At 49.9% G+C, this 19393-nt stretch overlaps 1 protein-coding gene across 2 annotated transcripts in view; it reads left to right on the forward strand.

The window, feature by feature from the left end:
* The window catches only part of PIH1D3 (PIH1 domain containing 3), an 88119-nt gene that overhangs the window by 24093 nt on the left and 44633 nt on the right, over positions 1 to 19393 (forward strand). For both annotated transcript variants that reach the window (XM_030209707.1, XM_030209708.1), the window contains exon 3: positions 19034 to 19124. In XM_030209707.1, coding sequence (XP_030065567.1) covers positions 19034 to 19124 — 91 coding nt within the window. The remainder of the gene's footprint in view (positions 1 to 19033; positions 19125 to 19393) is intronic.

Raw genomic sequence — 19393 nt, forward strand, 5'->3', positions numbered from 1 at the left:
TGGATAACATTATTAATAAATTCCTTACTTAAGGAAGGCAATTTCTCTCAGGAACTTGGGAAAATAATTTTAACTCCAATTCCAAAATGAAACGGTGCAACTTAACAGAAGTGGCTAATTTTCCCCCTTTGCTAGTATCCCTTGACTTGCTAAATTAATAGAATCTATCGTTGCATCACAGTTAATGTCTTATTTAGATTTACACCACTGTCTTTACATTTTTCAGTATGGATTTAGACCTGTGCATAGTACTGAATCTTTATTGGTTCCTAAATTTAAAACCTTATTAAACCAAAACATTCCATCTATCTTAATGCAATTTGATGTTTCAGGCGCTTTCAACACTGTCAACCACCCAACTTGGGGATATCTCAGATTATTATTTGTTTAGGAAGTTTTTGAAAACTTTTTTATTTAAGAAATATTTTGATATACTTATCTGTTTATTGATTATCCGCTATGATTCCTTGAGGGGAACTTAGTGGGATAGAAAAGCCGGAATAGAAAAGGTGTGAGCAAAATCTAAATAAATAAATATGTAGGCACTGTCGATACTCAGCTGGTACCCGCATGTAGGACAGCACAAAAGCAGTTCTAAATTTGTCTGGTTAGCTATGTGGTTATGGCACTGAATATTGACTGTACCTGCATAACTTGAAGACTTTTTTGTTTTAGAAATTTCTACTTTCTAACAAAAGTAGTTTGTAGATCTATCGGTTGATTTGAATTATATAATTTTGTAATTCATCCTGAGAATGCTCAGTTCTTTTTAATGTGAGCCGCTTTGAATTCTTGAGGTAATGGTAGGTTATAAATGTCATATGTAATGTAATGTAAAGTCTAGATAGGGACCAGCATAGAATATCCGGGTCTAATTTAGCTGATGGCAATCAATGTTTAAAGAAATGCTGACCATCACCAGATAATTAATGACCTGTGTGGTTCCTGGGTAAAGTTCTGAACTCCCTTTTCCTTCTTTTTTAAATATGTGGCTTACTCTTAACATTCTTATCAGTGTGTAATTGGTTAGATTAATAAACATTTATAAGTTTAGAGAGGTATTTGATTTGTGGTATTTTGTTATTAGTTCCACAACCTGTATTAAAGGAGCAATGCTGTTTCTTCAGTGGTGGTTGTGACCAATGTAAAAAAATAAAAAATAACATCCAGCAAAACACAATATTGAGATGTGTGAAATTGCCAGAGTGCAATTTCTGGGCAACGTAGCATCTTGGTGTCTAGGATTTGTTGAACCGTGGTTTATCTACAGTATTATAAGTTCAATGCCATATTTATTACAGAGGAAGCAATGTCGCAAAAAAAATTGTTTTAAATAAAAATACAATCCTTGGTGGAGTTAATATGGATATTTGATGTTATTTCCTAATGCAGTATAAATTAATTATAAACTTGTGACCAGAACCAGTTTTAGGCAGACTGGGGCCCCCTCCCCCAATCTCCCCACCCACCACTGCTGCCATATATGAAACAACTTTAAATGGCTTCTTCACACACAAAACACAGACAGGCCTTCACCAAGTACAGAACAAGGGATCAGAAATTAGAAAAATGGAAATATGAACACCAAAATTGAAACATGGCAATTACTGCAACACTGAAGAAATAAAAACAGAACTGCACTTCCCTTTTGTATTCAACACAATTGGTAGCATCACTATGGGGGGCCTGTCCCCCCCCCCCCCCCCCCCCCCCACACACACACACACACACACACTTTGGGCTCAGACCCTCCATAAATAGCCAGTACCCTTGCTGTGGCTGGCAGGGATCCCCAAGCTGTGCCAGCTGAAGACCACTTCCTCTGGTCCAGCACCCAGAGCTCTCCAAGCGCCCCCCCCCCCATGCACTCTCAGTTTCAATGCAGAAAAACCGTGCATTCATGGGTGTGGATCAACAGTGGTGGTGGTAGCTCGGGAACACTGCCACTGGCTGTCGGAGCAGCAAAGAAAGAGGAAACCTTCACCTGGAGAGACCTGGAGATCCCTGCCAGCTCAGGTATTTATATTTTGCATTTAGGCAGGGGCAGGAGGCAGGTAACAGGGAGAGAATTTGGTGCCCACCCATTTAAGTTCAGCCCTGCCCCCCAAATCAACCATCTGGCTATGACAATAAACACATTAAAAAGTCATTTGTGATACACAAATCTCAAAGTTAAATACCAGTTAATAAATTGAAAATAAAACACTTTTTTCTACTTTTGTTGTCTGGACATTTTGTTTTTCAGTCATGTTAGTCCTAGTTTCTCCGTCTTCTGCTAATTCTCTTTTCAGTGACTTTTGTCCATTTGTCATTTCTTCTCTCTCCTGTCTTGTTCTATTCCTTCACTACACCTGTCTCTGACGTATTGATCCTTCCCTTATATATCTTATCTCCTTTTTTTTCTTTTCAGCCTCTCTATCCACTCAAATTTCATCTTCTTTCTCACCTTTCTTTTAACTTTTTAGCTACATATTAACTTTCTATATTCTTCTCTCATTCCTTAACTGTCCCATTTCCCATCACTCCTTCCCAGCCTGCTATTCCCTTCCATCTTTTATCTACCCTCCATTACTACATTTCTGCCTCTGTATTCACTATCCTCCTCGCACTAAATTATCTTGCTATCCCTTCTTGGCCTGTCCCACATGGTTCTGCCATTTCTATTATTTTCCCTCCCTCTCCCTCCCTCCCTCCACTGTTGGAGCCCAATATTTCCTCTCCCTATCCCCCCTCCCACCATGGCCTAACACCTCCCTGTCCCTTTTTCTCCACACCCTTATCATCTTCCTGTCCCATCTCTGTACCCCCTGCCCCCCCATGGTCAATCATCTCTCTTCCTCTCTCTCCCCTCATGGTCCAACTTTTCTCCCTTTCTCTTTCCTGCTATTTTTCCCCTCCCACCCTATCCCACATAAGCCAGCATCTCTCTCTACCTCCTCCCCTCCCATTGTTCAACACCTCCCTCTCCTTCCCTTTCTTCCATGGGTCCAACATCTTTTTCTTTCTTCTCAACTGTCTCCCATCTGGCATCTCTCCCTCCCTCCCTCCCTCCCAGCCACTCCCAAGTCCAATATCTTTCCCTCTCTTTTCCTTCCCTCCAACCCATTGCCACCTATCTCTCCTCCTCTCCTGTTCCCAGGCCCATCATTTCTTCCTCTACATCCCCTCCTCCCGGTCTATTTTAAAATAGCTCCAGGGAGCCCCCATTGTCCTCTATCTCTTCCCCCTACTTGCCACTCCGATCTGACGTCTCCCTTCCTTTCCTGTCTGCCTTGCATCATGTTTTGTTCACAGGAGATCATCGACTGCTTCGACGGGTCAGTGATTCTGAAACGCTGCCTGTGATTTTCCAGCACAAAATACAGAGTTTATAACTTCTGTTTCTCTACCAGCTGCAGTAATTTTTAAGCTATTTTAGTGATATTGAATTGTTATTTCATTATATTTATATTTACATATAAGAAGCTTTCAAATACATTAAAAAGCTGTCAAATAAGTTATATATATATATATATATAGTTCTCCACCTTTTAAGGCACTGCCTATCCAACTGGAACAGCTTTAGACTTTTTACAGTTGGACCATGCATAGACAGTCCATGATCTAATATAATAAAACGCACCGTGAACGTTCTGAAGACAACGTTCTGAAGCCACTCAAACACTCCCTGGCTGTAGGGTTCGTGGATTCGTGGTGTGAAGCCAGCCAGGCTGCCAGCCGTCTCTGCCCCGCCCTCGCGTCAAACGACATGACGTCGAGGGCAAACGACATGACGTCGAGGGCGGAAAAAAAACAAACAAACCGCAGCATCAGGGAAGGAGGCGGCGCCCCCGACGTCTCTAGCCTTCCCTTCGCTGTGTTCCGCCTACTTCTGACGTCAAGGATGACGTCAAAAGAAGGCGGAACACAGCGAAGGGAAGGCTAGACGTCGGGAGCGCCGCCTCCTTCCCTGACGCTGCGCTGCCAGAACCGCCATTGAGGTAAATTTAAAAAGAAAAAAAAAAAAAGGGATGTTGGGGGGAGAGAAGAGGGTGGGCAGTAAAGTTGAACAATGGGAGCGGGAGGGCAGGGGAGAAACTACAGCATGGATGCGAAGGGGGGGCGCATGGATGCGAAAGGGGGGGAAAAGAGGGCGGGCCAGGCAGGGACATGGGAGAGAGAGGAGCATGGATGCGAGGGGGGGGTCATGGAAGGGAGAGAGGGAAATTGCTGGAAAAGGATGAATGGAGGGGGCAGGGGACAGAGGAGCATGGATGGGCATGGATTGGGATGGCAGGGCTCAGGGAGAGAGGGGAATTGCAGGAAAGGGATGAATGGAGGGGGCAGGGGACAGAGGAGCATGGATGGGCATGGATTGGGAGGGCAGGGCTCAGGGAGAGAGGGGAATTGCTGGAAAGGGATGAATGGAGGGGGCAGGGGACAGAGGAGCATGGATGGACATGGATTGGGAGGGCAGGGCTCAGGGAGAGAGGGGAATTGCTAGAAAGGGATGAATGGAGGGGCCAGGGGACAAAGGAGCATGGATGGGCATGGATTGGGAGGGCAGGGCTCAGGGAGAGAGGAAAATTGCTGGATAGGGATGAATGGAGGGGACAGATGGCATGGATGATATGGATTGCAGGACAGGGCTCAGGGAGAGAGGGGAATTGCTGGATAGGGATGAATGGAGGGGGCAGGTGACAGAGGAGCATGGATGGGCATGGATTGGAAGAGCAGGGCTCAGGGAGAGAGGGGATTTGCTGGATAGGGATGAATGGAGGGGACAGATGGGCATGGATGGATATGGATTGCAGGGCAGGGCTCAGGGAGAGAGGGGAATTGCTGGATAGGGATGAATGGAGGGGGCAGGTGACAGAGGAGCATGGATGGGCATGGATTGGGAGGGAGGGGAATTGCTGGAAAAGGATGAATGGAGGGGGCAGGGGACAGATGGGCATGGATTGGGAGGGCAAGGCTCACACTCTCTCTCTCATATACAATGTCTTTCTGACTCTCACTCTCACACACTCTGTCTCACACTGTATCACATTCACTCTCTATGTGCCACACAGTCACTCACACACTCGCTTGGTCTCATACACTCACTCTCACAGAGAATCTGTGTCTCACACACACTCTCTCTCACACTGTGTCTCACATACACACTTGCACACACTCTCATTCTCACACACACTCTCTCACACTCACACCCAGACTCACTCTCACACACACACACTCACACTTTCACTCTGACTCTCACACATACACTCTCCCAAACATACACACTCCGAGGAAAACCTTGCTAGCGCCTGTTTCATTTGTGTCAGAAACGGGCCTTTTTTTACTAGTTTCTAATAATCTTTTTACTGTTGTTTTCAATAGCATTTGCTGTTGTTTGGGTCCTGTCCAATCTTAACCAGTACATTTAGGAATCTTCAGGCTATTGACCCTTCTACTCTGTCCTCCAATGTTTCAAATCTCTTCTCTACCACTATGTTATCCAAGTCTGTCAATGAGGCTGTCTCTTCCTATAATACTATTCTCTCCTCTGCTCTGGATACTCTCACTCCTCTCATTCCCCATTCTGTAAAACGTACCAAACCCCAACCTTGGCTGACCTCTAGAATCCGCTGCCTACGTTCCTGTGCCCGCTCTGCCGAACACCTTTGGCTGAAATCCCATGCCCATGCTGACTTCATACATTTCAAATTCTTGCTGACCTCCTTCCAGTCTGCTCTTTTACTTGCCAAACAGGACTATTACATCCAGTTGACAAATTCTCTTGGCTCAAACCCTCATCGTCTCTTTGCCACACTGAACTCTCTCCTCAAAGTGCCTTCACCTCCAACCCCCCCTTCACTTTCCCCCCAGACTCTGGCTGAGTTCTTTCATGATAAGGTTCACAAGATTAAACTTGAATTCTCAACCAGGTCACCTTCACCTCTCCTTCCCTTTGTCCATTCTCTCAACCCTCCAACCCCTGCCTCCTTTTCTTCCGTATCTGAAATCACTGAAGAGGAAACTACACATCTTCTTTCCTCCTCGAAACTGACTACCTGTTCCTCTGATCCTATTCCCACCCATCTACTTAACACTATCTCTCCTACTGTCATCCCGTTTATCTGTCATATCCTCAATCTTTCACTGTCCACTTCCACTGTTCCTGATGCCTTCAAACATGCCGTAGTCACACCACTCCTTAAAAAACCTTCATTGGACCCTACCTGTCCTTCCAACTGTCGCCCCATCTCCCTCCTCCCTTTCCTATCCAAGATACTTGAACGTGCTGTTCACCGCCGTTGCCTTGACTTTCTTTCATCTCAAGCTATTCTTGATCCACTTCAATCTGGCTTTCGCCCCCAACTGAAACAGTGATTGCTAAAGTCTCCAATGATCTGTTCCTGGCCAGATCCAAAGGTCTCTATTCTATCCTCATCCTTCTCGATCTATCTGCTGCTTTTGACACTGTTGATCATAGCCTACTCCTTGATACACTGTCCTCACTTGGATTTCAGGGCTCTGTTCTTTCCTGTTTTTCTTCTTTTCTCTCCCAGCGTACCTTTAGTGTATACTCTAGTGGATCTTCTTCTACTTCTATCCCACTGTCAGTTGGTGTACCTCAGGGATCTGTCCTGGGACCTCTTCTTTTCTCCATCTATACTTCTTCCCTTGGTACTCTGATCTCATCCCATGATTTTCAGTATCATCTTTATGCTGATGACTCCCAGATCTACCTCTCCACACCAGAAATCTGAGCCGAAATCCAGGCCAAAGTATCAGCCTGCCTGTCTGACATTGCTGCCTGGATGCCTCAGGGCCATCTGAAACTAAACATGACCAAGACTGAACTTCTTATCTTTCCCCCTAAACCAACCTCTCCTCCTCCCCCATTCTCTATTTCTGTGGATAACACTCTCATCCTTCCTGTCTCATCAGCTCGTAACCTTGGGGTCATCTTCGACTCCTCCCTCTCCTTCTCTGCACAAATTCAACAGACTGCTAAAACCTGTCATTTCTTTCTCTATAATATCAGCAAAATTTGCCCTTTCCTTTCTGAGCACACTACCAGAACCATCATCCGCACTCTTATCACCTCTTGCTTAGACTATTGCAACTTACTTCTCACAGGTCTCCCATTTAGCCATCTCTCTCCTCTTCAATCTGTTCAAAATTCTGCTGCACGACTAATATTCTGCCAGAGTTGTTATGCTCATATTAGCCCTCTCCTCAAGTCACTTCACTGGCTTCCTATCCTTTTCTGCATACAGTTCAAACTCCTCTTATTGACCTATAAGTGCATTCACTCTGCAGCTCCTCAGTACCTCTCCACTCTCATCTCTCCTACATTCCTCCCCGGGAACTCCGTTCACTGGGTAAATCTCTCTTATCTGCACCCTTCTCCTCCACTGCTAACTCCAGACTCCGTTCCTTTTATCTTGCTGCACCATATGCCTGGAATAGACTTCCTGAGCCCGTACGTCAAGCTCCATCTCTGGCCGTCTTCAAATCTAAGCTAAAAGCCCACCTTTTGATGCTCCTAACCCTTGTTCCACTTGTTCAGAACCCTTATTTTATCATCCTCACTTTAATATTCCCTTATCTCTTGTTTGTCCTGTTTGTCTGTCCTAATTAGATTGTAAGCTCTGTCGAGCAGGGACTGTCTCTTCATGTTCAAGTGTACAGCGCTGCGTACGTCTAGAAGCGCTATAGAAATGATAAGTAGTAGTAGTAAACCAGTGTGGTGGCAATCTTCACATATACTAGATTCAACCCATATAATGCTATTATATGGACTGAATCCAGTATATGTGGAGATTGCTACCACACTGGTTCACCCAAAACAATAGCAAATGCTATTGAAAACAATAGTAAAAAGATTATGGGCTATATAGGTTCACCCCGTCTCCTGTTTTATCTAGCCTCCTTTCCCCGAGCCCAGCTTCTGTCACACTCTCTCCCCCCACCCACCCAGCAGGCCAGCATCTCCCCTCTTCCTCCCTCAACGCTCTTCCCCTGAGCCTATCTTTAATTTGTATTAAAACTTGCTGGGCGGCAGCAGCGATTCACAGGTGCTGCCCTGCAGCCAGCCTGACATCTTCTCTCTCTACTGCACGGCCCACCTCAGCAGAAATAGGAAGTTACTTCAGAGAGGGACCACCGCAGTAGAGAGAGAAGGTGAGGCTGGCAGCAAGGCAGCAGCTGTAAATCGCTGCCACTGCCCAGCAAGGTTTGAAACAAATTAAAGATAGCACTCAGGGGAAGAGGGTTGAGAGAGGGAAGAAGGGAAAAATGAGATGCCAGTCTGAGGGGGAGTGGCGGCAAAGGGAAGGGAAAGATGCTGGAAGAGGAGTGTGATATAGTGCCTCATTATATGACTGCCCCTGTCAACAGGAGACTTTCCCGCTTTGACGGGAAGGCAGAAGATGACCCACAAAAGCAGGAGTCTCCTGCTCAGGGGCGTAGCTACGGGTGGGCCTGGGTGGGCCAGGCCCACCCAAACGACGACGACTGGAACGGCGACTTTTACCCGAAGTCGCAACGACGAACGGGCAGGCAGCGCTGCAGTAGTAAAAGCAACAAGGAGACTGGTTCGACTCTCCGTCCACTTCCCTCCCTCTGCGTCCCGCCCGAAAGGAAATGACGTCACAGGAAGGCGGGACGCAGAGGGAGGGAAGTGAAGGATGGAGAGTCGAACCAGTCAACTTGTTGCTTTTACTACCGCAGCGCTGCCTGCCCATTCGTCGCTGCGACTTCGAGAGTAGAATGGAATGGAAGTTGGCTGGGAGATGCTATGAAGGGGGAGGGGGAGACGCTGGATAGAAGGGGGAAGGGGATGGACAGAAACAGGATGGGCAGGGGAGAGAGGAGAATTGCTGGACAACAGGGATGGATGGAGGGGAAAGGGGAGAGAGGAAATTTGTTGGAGATGGATGGAGGAGAGGGCAGGGGAGAATGGAGAGTTGCTTGACGGAGAGGAGGGCAGGGGAAAGAGGAGAATTGCTGGACATGGATGGATGGAAGGCAAAGGCGAGAGAGGAAATTTGCTGGAGATGGATGGCTGGAGGAGAGGGCAGGGGAGAATGGAGAGTTGCTGGACATGGAGCGGAGGGCAGGGAAAGAAGAAAATTGCTGGACATGAATGGATGGAGCGGAAAGGGGAGAGAGGAAATTTGCTGGAGATGGATGGATGGAGAAGAGGGCAGGGGAGAATGGAGAGTTTCTGGACATGGATGGATGGATGGAGGGGAGGTCAGGGGAGACAGGAGAATTGCTGAACATGGATGGATGAATGGGAGGGGGGCAGGGGACAGAGGACATTGCTGGATAGGGGGAATGGAGAGTTGCCTGGACGAATGGATGGAGGGAGGGGAGAGAAGTCAGGAAGGAGGTGCACATGGATAGAGGGGATGGAAGAGAGGAGAAATGCTGGACATGGATGGAGTGGAGGGCAGGGAAGAGAGGAGAAATGTTGGACAAGGATGGAGGCAAGGAAAGACAAAGGAAGGAGATGCACATGGATGGAGGGGAAGGGAGAGAGGAGAAATGCTGGACATGAATGGAGGGGAGGGAAGACAGTGGAAGTAGATGCACATGGATGGAGGGGAGTGAGGAGAAATGCTGGATATGGATGGAGGGAAAACTGCTGAGTTTAAGGGCTGGTTTGGAACACGTTGAGGGCAGATACTGAAACTCGAGGAAGGATAGAGGCAGGGCTACAGATGGTAGACAGGACGCATAAGGACACAAGAGGATGGTGGACATGGTGAGTGAAAAAATATCAAATGGAAAGAAGACACTGTGTAAAACAGAAGACACTGGGACCAAAGCGAATAGATGAGACAACAAAGGTAGAAAAAAGTATTTTATTCAGAATTTATTAATTTGAATATGTCATCTTTTGGAAATGTGCATCTGTGATATTTTGCATGTAAGTTTAAATTTTTCTGGTATTGCTGCATGCTGAGTCTGACTTCTTGAGTTAACTTTCCAGTTCTGTATTTTGCCTTCATATTTTTTGATTTCTAGTTCCTTGTGTCATGTCTGTTGTGTCATGTGTTTTTCAAGTGTGATCAAGGTGCAGTATTCTGCTAGCATGTAGTATTTGCAGCCCTTTTTGTTTGCTTTTTTCACGAGGGTAGTGTATTGGTGTTTTAGAGCCTAGTGTAATTACAGTTCTGCCTTTTCAAGCATAAGGTTGTAGCTCATCCTGTCCTTGGAATTAGTGCTGTTATGGTTTTAAAGATATGAGTGTGTTTTTGCACAAGTTTGTGTATAGCATTTTGCAGTGGAGAGATTGTGGGATAATGTAATTATATTTAAAAATATCAATTTTTCCATTAAGTATGTATGTGGTTTTCTCCGAGGACAAGCAGGCTACTTGTTCTCACGACTGGGTTGACGTCCACGGTAGCCCCCACCAACCGGAACAAAAACTTTGCGGGCGGTCCCGCACGCAGGGCACGCCCACCGCGCATGCGCGGCCGTCTTCCCGCCCGTGCGCGACCGTTCCCGCTCAGTTTTTTTCGATTCCGCGCTGAGGAGAGTCGTGTTACCATCTCTCTCTTGGTCAGCCCCGGAAACCGGATCGCAGCCTAGCCGCGAATTTTCTCTTTTGTGCGCGTTCGCGATTCTTTTCTTTTCTTTATTTCAAAAAAAAAAAAAAAGTTTTGTTTGCCCCTCATCGTCTTAGCGCAGGGGTGCTTCGTTGCGGCCTTGTGGCCGCTCGGTCGTTTCTTTTTCGGGTGTGCTTTTCACCGCCACCATCGATGACTTTGACTTCGCCGACGCAATTTTTCCGTCGATGTCCTCAAAGGTCCCGAGTGGATTCAAGAAGTGTGGTTTGGATCTCTTTCAGGGAGAGAAAACTAACAACTTATAGCAGCAGCTTCAGAGAGCATTTTCCATCTCACAGATAGGCTGCAGAGAATACCTTCTCCTGCTTTAGACTTAATCCTACCCACCCTACCCCTCTACCCACCCACCCCTAGAGTGACATGTCTTATATAACCTCCCTATCAACCCACTCATTACTTTACCTCACCCATTTCTATTCTTCTATCACCTTCTCGCACTACTCCAACCAGAGTTACACCTAATCACACTGACCACCCTTCAACATCTTCTGTCCTTCTGTGACTGTCTCTTGTGCTTGACTGCTTAAATATTTTAAATTTAAATGCTTTACTTTTTGTCTATTAGATTGTAAGCTCTTTGAGCAGGGACTGACTTTCTTCGGTGTTTGTACAGCGCTGCGTACACTTTGTAGCGCTCTAGAAATGTTAAATAGTAGTAGTAGTAGTAGTAGTGGTCGGTGCGGCCGGCACATCTCGCAAACCGATACTCACGCTTGGTGTCTCCAGTGCCTTGGCCTGGAGCATAATACCAAGACGTGCACCTTGTGTCTCGGATTGCGAAAGCGGACAAAGGTGGCGAGGCAAGTTCGTCGGGACCAACTTTTTGGAACTTACGCCGGCCCTTTGACGTCGACGGCATCGGTGTCGACGGCTGGGTCTTCGGTACCGGTACCGATGTCGACGAAATCGACACCGACGATGGCATCGACCCCAGGAGCACAGGTACCGTTGGCCCACCAGACCTCCGGCGACGGCGGGGGTGAGCGGCCGCGCGGGCAGTCGGCCCCGGCCACTCCCTCTACCCAGGGCCATCGGGACCGAACCCTGTCAGACCCAATCCCTCGAGGCCGGGGGGGTTCTACCTCCTCTTCATCTCTGCCACCGAGCGTCGATGATGGGCACCGAAAGAAACAAAGAAACATCGGCATCGGTCGCCCACGGCTCACGGGACTGCTAGTTCCGGCGCCTCCAGAGATGGATCGACACCGAGGAAACGGCAGTGCCGAGAGGAGCGTTCCCCCTCGGTCGAAGAGGTGTCGCTGCGTCAGTCCATGGGTGCTTCGGTACCGTCTCCTGGACCCGAGCAGCTTCCGGCACCGGCACCCACTCCGGCCCCCCTGCCTTTCCCGACAGCGGGCCTTGACGAGTGCCTCCGAGCCATCCTTCCAGGGATTCTAGAAGGGCTGATGCGCCAGGCCTTGCCGGCTCCGGGGGTGCTTGCGCCCCCGACGCCGTTGATGGAGGCGCCGGCGTGCTCCAGCCCGATGCCAAGGCCTCCGACACCGACGCCGCTTGCGGTACCGGTGTCGACCGCCACGCAGGTGGAACCCCCGTCGATGTTGATGGAGGGAGCTTCATCCCCGCCGGCGCGGTAGTCCACCGCTCGACGCCACCATCGAGGACGTGGTTCCTCGCAGTCGAGACGGGCCCGGTTCAGGTCTGAGCTGCAAGAGCTCATGTCCGATACCGAGGAAGAGGCCTCGTGGGGGGAGGAGGAGGACCACAGATATTTCTCCTCAGAGGAGTCTGAGGGCCTTCCCTCCGACCCCACTCCTTCACCGGAGAGGAAGCTCTCGCCCCCTGAGAGCCTCTCCTTTGCCTCCTTTGTCAGGGATATGTCTATATGCATTCCCTTCCCCGTGGTCTCTGTGGATGAACCGAGGGCTGAGATGCTCGAGGTCCTCGACTATCCATCACCACCTAGAAAGTCTTCCACGGTACCGTTGCACAATGTCCTCAAGGAGACACTGCTTTGGAACTGGCAGAAGCCATTATCTAACCCCACCATTCCCAAGAAAGCGGAGTCCCAATACAGAATCCACTCTGACCCAGAGTTAATGCGGCCCCAATTGCCTCATGACTCGGCGGTCGTGGACTCTGCTCTCAAGAGGGCACGGAGTTCAAGGGATACCGCCTCGGCGCCCCCGGGACGGGAGTCTCGCACTCTGGACTCTTGTGGGAGGAAGGCCTACCAATCTTCCATGCTCGTGACCCGCATCCAGTCGTACCAGCTCTACACGAGCATCCACATGCGGAACAATGTGAAGCAACTGGCGGACCTGGTCGATAAGCTCCCTCCGGAGCAGTCCAGGCCTTTTCAGGAGGTGGTCAGGCAGCTGAAGGCGTGCAGAAAGTTCCTGTCCAGGGGTATATATGACACCTGTGATGTGGCATCACAAGCTGCGGCCCAAGGTATAGTGATGCGCAGACTGTCCTGGCTGCGTGCCTCTGACCTGGACAACCGCACCCAGCAACGACTGGCGGATGTCCCTTGCCGGGGGGATAACATTTTCGGCGAGAAGGTCGAGCAGTTGGTGGACCAACTACACCAGCGGGAAACCGCCCTAGACAAGCTCTCCCACCGGGCGCCTTCAGCATCCACCTCTACAGGTGGACTTTTTCCCGGGCCCGGCAGGCTGCTCCCTACGCCTAAAGCAAGCATAGGTACACCCAGCCGGAGCGAAGGCCTTCTCAGGCACAGAGACAGTCCCAGCGCGCTCGTTCCCGTCAACAGCGTGCGCCCAAGCAGCCCCCTGCGCCTCCACAGCAAAAGCCGGGGACGGGCTTTTGACTGGATCCATGGGAACATAGCGGCCATCAAAGTGTCCGTACCGGACGGCCTGCCGGTCGGGGGGAGGTTGAAAGCTTTTCACCAAAGGTGGCCTCTGATAACCTCCGACCAGTGGGTTCTCCAAATAGTGCGGTGCGGATACGCCCTGAATTTGGCCTTCACTCCACCAAATTGCCCACCGGGAGCTCAGTCCTTCAGCTCCCATCACAAGCAGGTACTTGCAGAGGAACTCTCCGCCCTTCTCAGCGCCAATGCGGTCGAGCCCGTACCACCCGGGCAGGAAGGGCAGGGATTCTATTCCAGGTACTTCCTTGTGGAAAAGAAAACAGGGGGGATGCGCCCCATCCTAGACCTGAGAGGCCTGAACAAATACCTGGTCAAAGAGAAGTTCAGGATGCTTTCCTTGGGCACCCTTCTCCCCATGATTCAGAAAGACGATTGGCTATGCTCCCTGAATTTAAAGGACGCTTATACTCACATCCCGATACTGCCAGCTCACAGACAGTATCTCAGATTCCATCTGGGGACATGGCACTTTCAGTATTGTGTGCTGCCCTTTGGGCTCGCCTCTGCCCCACGGGTGTTCACGAAATGCCTCGTGGTGGTCGTGGCGTATCTACGCAAGCTGGGAGTGCACGTGTTCCCATATCTCGACGATTGGCTGGTCAAGAACACCTCGGAGGCAGGGGCTCTCCGGTCCATGCAGTGCACTATTCACCTCCTGGAGCTGCTGGGGTTTGTGATAAATTACCCAAAGTCCCATCTCCAGCCAGTCCAATCTCTGGAATTCATAGGAGCTCTGCTGAATTCACAGACGGCTCAGGCCTTTCTTCCCGAAGCGAGGGCCCACAACCTCCTGTCCCTCGCTTCCCAGACCAGAGCGTCTCAGCAGGTCACAGCTCGGCAGATGTTGAGACTCCTAGGTCATATGGCCTCTACAGTTCATGTGACTCCCATGGCTCATCTTCACATGAGATCTGCTCAATGGACCCTAGCTTCCCAGTGGTGTCAAGCCACCGGGAATCTAGAAGATGTCATCCGCCTGTCCCTCAGTTGTCGCAATTCGCTGCACTGGTGGACTCTTCGGACCAATTTGACCCTGGGACGTCCATTCAAAATTCCGCAGCCCACGAAAGTGCTGACGACGGATGCATCTCACCTGGGGTGGGGAGCTCATGTCGATGGGCTTCACACCCAGGGACTGTGGTCCCTCCAGGAACAGGATCTTCAGATCAACCTCCTGGAGCTCCGAGCGGTCTGGAACGCACTGAAGGCCTTCAGAGACCGGCTGTCCTATCAAATTATCCAAATTCGGACAGACAATCAGGTTGCAATGTATTACATCAACAAGCAGGGGGGCACCGGATCTCGCCCCCTGTGTCAGGAAGCCGTCGAGATGTGGCGTTGGGCCTGCCAGTTCGGCAAGCTTCTTCAAGCCACATACCTGGCAGGTGTAAACAACAGTCTGGCCGACAGACTGAGCAGAGTCATGCAACCGCACGAGTGGTCGCTCCATTCCAGAGTGGTACACAAGATCTTCCGAGAATGGGGAACTCCCTCGGTGGACCTTTTCGCCTCTCAGACCAACCACAAGCTGCCTCTGTTCTGTTCCAAACTACAGGCACGCGGCAGACTAGCGTCGGATGCCTTTCTCCTCCATTGGGGGACCGGCCTCCTGTATGCTTACCCTCCCATACCTTTGGTGGGGAAGACCTTACTGAAGCTCAAGCAAGACCACGGCACCATGATTCTGATAGCGCCCTTTTGGCCTCGTCAGATCTGGTTCCCTCTACTTCTGGAGTTGTCCTCCGAAGAACCATGGAGATTGGAGTGTTTTCCGACTCTCATTTTGCAGAACGACGGAGCGCTTCTGCACCCCAACCGTCAGTCTCTGGCTCTCACGGCCTGGATGTTGAGGGCGTAGACTTTGCTTCGTTGGGTCTGTCGGAGGGTGTCTCCCGCGTCTTGCTTGCCTCTAGAAAGGATTCCACTAAAAAGAGTTACTTTTTCAAGTGGAGGAGGTTTGTCGTTTGGTGTGAGAGCAAGGCCCTAGAACCTCGTTCTTGTCCTGCACAGAACCTGCTTGAATACCTTCTGCACTTATCAGAGTCTGGCCTCAAGACCAACTCAGTAAGGAATCACCTTAGTGCGATTAGTGCTTACCATCATCGTGTAGAGGGTAAAGCCATCTCTGGAGAGCCTTTAGTCGTTCGATTCATGAGAGGCTTGCTTTTGTCAAGGCCCCCTGTCAAGCCTCCTGCAGTGTCATGGGATCTCAACGTCGTCCTCACCCAGCTGATGAAACCTCCTTTTGAGCCACTGAATTCCTGCCATCTGAAGTACTTGACCTGGAAGGTCATTTTCTTGGTGGCAGTTACTTCAGCTCGTAGAGTCAGTGAGCTGCAAGCCCTGGTAGCTCATGCTCCGTACACTAAATTTCATCATAACAGAGTAGTGCTCCGTACTCACCCTAAGTTCCTGCCAAAGGTGGTGTCGGAGTTCCATCTTAACCAGTCAATTGTCTTGCCAACTTTCTTTCCCAGACCGCATACCCGCCCTGCTGAACGTCAGTTGCACACATTGGACTGCAAGCGAGCGTTGGCCTTCTATTTGGAGCGGACACAGCCCCACAGACAGTCCGCCCAATTGTTTGTTTCTTTTGACCCCAATAGGAAGGGGGTCGCTGTCGGGAAACGCACCATCTCCAATTGGCTAGCAGATTGCATTTCCTTCACTTATGCCCAGGCTGGGCTGGCTCTTGAGGGTCATGTCACGGCTCATAGTGTTAGACCCATGGCAGCGTCGGTGGCCCACTTGAAGTCAGCCACTATTGAAGAGATTTGCAAAGCTGCGACGTGGTCATCTGTCCACACATTCACATCTCATTACTGCCTACAGCAGGATATCCGACGCGACAGTCGGTTCGGGCAGTCGGTGCTGCAGATCTGTTTGGGGTTTGAATTCAACTCCACCCTCCAGGACCCGAATTTATTCTGGTCAGGCTGCACTCTCAGTTAGTTGTTCTTCGTAGGTCAATTTCTGTTATGCCCTCGCCGTTGCGAGGTTCAATTGACCTGGGTTCTTGTTTTGAGTGAGCCTGAGAGCTAGGGATACCCCAGTCGTGAGAACAAGCAGCCTGCTTGTCCTCGGAGAAAGCGAATGATACATACCTGTAGCAGGTGTTCTCCGAGGACGTTCTCACCTACCCACCCTCCTCCCCTTTGGAGTTGCGTTTTTCCTCATTCTTTTGCTTGTCATTCAACTGAGCGGGAACAGTCGCGCACGGGCGGGAAGATGGTCGCGTATGCGTGGTGGGCGTGCCCTGCGTGCGGGACCGCCCGCGAAGTTTTTGTTCCGGTTGGTGGGGGCTGCCGTGGACGTCAACCCAGTCGTGAGAACAATCAGCCTGCTGTCCTCGGAGAGCACCTGCTACAGGTATGTATCATTCGCTATACTGATGCAGGGCAGCTGTTGGGCAGACTACTTAGAAATCCATCATCAAGTGAATTCTTAGGCATTATTTTGTAGGAGCCCAAGAGACACTACTCATACTTATATAGACAGTGCGTGCCCACCCATATTAGCTCTGGGCCCACCCAAAATCTCAGGTCTGGCTACGCCACTGCAACTGCTCAATGCAAGAGACTTGGGAGGTCTGGGGTGCAAGAAGGGGGAAGAGATGGTAGACTGCGGGGGCCCTCTGGAGTGGTAGGGCCCAGGGCAACTGCCCTGTTTGCCCCCCCTAACGCCGGCCCTGCTTGTGACTCAAGGAAACTATGATCTAAAATTTCATAGGGTCAATATTCTGTGTGAGTTAACCAGGTAGGAGCGGCTTTTACCTGTTTAGCCCATGCTGACTGGGTCTAGGTGAAATTCAGCAGCACTTCACTGGAGAGTGATGCTGAATATCAGGTCTAACCACCTCAGCACAATTCAGGTAGTGCCGGGGCAGTCTGGGGGCAGAACTAAGGCAAAGCCAGAAGTTATCCAGGCACTGCAGATATTCAGCACTGACACATTGTAACTATTTGGGCAAATTGGACCAGCTGAAAGACTGTCCTAAATTGCCCGGCCAGCTATTTAGGCACTAACGCTGAATATCAACGGTACCCGGCTAACTTCTGATAGTGGCATATCCATTCAAGATGAGTGTGTTTCGTAAGCACCCCCTGTCAGACCTTTTGCCCTCTGCAATTAAGGATAGGCGGGAGAATGCAAATAAACTGTCTGAAATCTCTCACTTCCCTTACCAGCAAAGCTCTGCAATTCCCTTCCCCCCTCCCCACGTACGCCTTCAAATCACTTCTGCTCCAGTCTTTGCCCGGGCAACAGCAGCGGTACTAATAGGCTGCCTGCGCCTACACCAGAACTTTCTCTCACTGTGAACCGGCCCTCCTCTTCTGGCACGACTTCCTGTTTTGTGAAGGGCAGGATGGTTCAGAGCAGTGGCGTAGCTACGTGGGGCCTGAGGGGGCCGGGGCCCCCGCAGATTCACCCCAGGACCCCCCTCCCGGCGAACCCGCCCCCGCCGCCGCCTACCTTTACTTTTGCTGGCGGGGGATCCCATTCCCCGCCAGCCGACGTCTTCTCAGTCCTTCCTGCACTTCAATTTGTTTGCTGACGTCCTGCACGTAATTATACGTGCAGGACGTCAGACTCAGAGAACAGTTCTGTTCTCTGAGTCTGACGTCCTGCACGTACAACGTGCAGGACGTCAGCAAACAAATTGAAGAGCGGGAAGCGACTAAGAAGAAGACGTCGGCTGGCGGGGAGTGGGATCCCCCGCCAGCAAAAGTAAAGGTAGGCTGCAGCGGCGGCGGGTTCGCGGCGGGAGGGGGGGCGGCAATGTCGGCGGTGGGGGGGGCAGCGCCGGGGGGGAGGGCTAAAATGTGCCCCCTCCCCCCGGGCTCGGACCCCTCTCCCACGGAAGGCTGGCTACGCCCCTGGTTCAGAGCGAGAGAAAGTCCCACTGCAGGTGCAGGCAGCCTGTGTGTGAGTGCCACTGCCGCTACCCAGGCAAGACTGGAGCAGAGGTGATTTGAAGTTACAGAGAGGGGAGGGTCACAGAGGCACCCCCAGTGAAAAATTCCTGGATACATTGCTGACTTCTGATGGCCACCAATGAACTGGATATTCAGGTGCCAGTAGCTGAGTATGGCCCAGCACTAAATATCCAGTTCTAAATCAGCTTGTGGCAGCCAGTGTTTGAAATTTTAAACACTGACTGCCACAGGCTAAATATTAACCAGACTATATATTGAAGTGGAAAGTAATTTGGATTGCTGGAGCAGAAAGTCAGGCCCCAAGCAATCCCTCATTTCTCTCCACCAAGACTAATGGTGTAATGCTGCAATGCCATTTTTACAGTTTAAGTGTTACAGTTAGAAGCACAAAGATGTGTGTGTGTTTTTTTGTTTTTAGGAAAGGAGTGCATGTGTAAGCTGTTTAGAAGTGTCTCCCCAACAGAAATGCACACAAACACATTCAGTAAAAAAGTACTTTTTATCCAGCACATCAAGCTCTCTTGATGTGTATTAATCAGCCCTACAGAGACTTTCTCTTACTGCTGATATTATCTTTACAGGAATTCTTCACATCCATGTTTTATTTTTTTGTTCTTTGCTTTTAGCAACCGCAGTCATTTGCCAGCATGTGTCCTGGGCATATTGGACCAGAAAAGAACACTTATTCCAGAGGCAAAGGCCATCAAACAGAAATGGGTATGAATTTTGATTCTAATTCTTCTGTAATTTTTCAAATTAGAAAACGGCAAAGTGAAGAGGGGTTTTTTTTTTTTTTTGGGGGGGGGGGGTGACAAGGTATAGCAAGAACAAAGAATTCATCATTTGTAATCACTCGGTCAGTCCTGTGCTTCTGTTCAGTCAGTAGTGAAGATCAGCCCTGATCTGCTGGAGGAGCTGCAGTGCTCCTGCACTGTGGGAACAATTCCATGTTCATTGTCAGTGGGTTTCTGCTAGAAAATTCCTGT

This window comes from Microcaecilia unicolor, chromosome 7, assembly GCF_901765095.1.
Source record: "Microcaecilia unicolor chromosome 7, aMicUni1.1, whole genome shotgun sequence".
Taxonomy (NCBI): domain Eukaryota; kingdom Metazoa; phylum Chordata; class Amphibia; order Gymnophiona; family Siphonopidae; genus Microcaecilia; species Microcaecilia unicolor.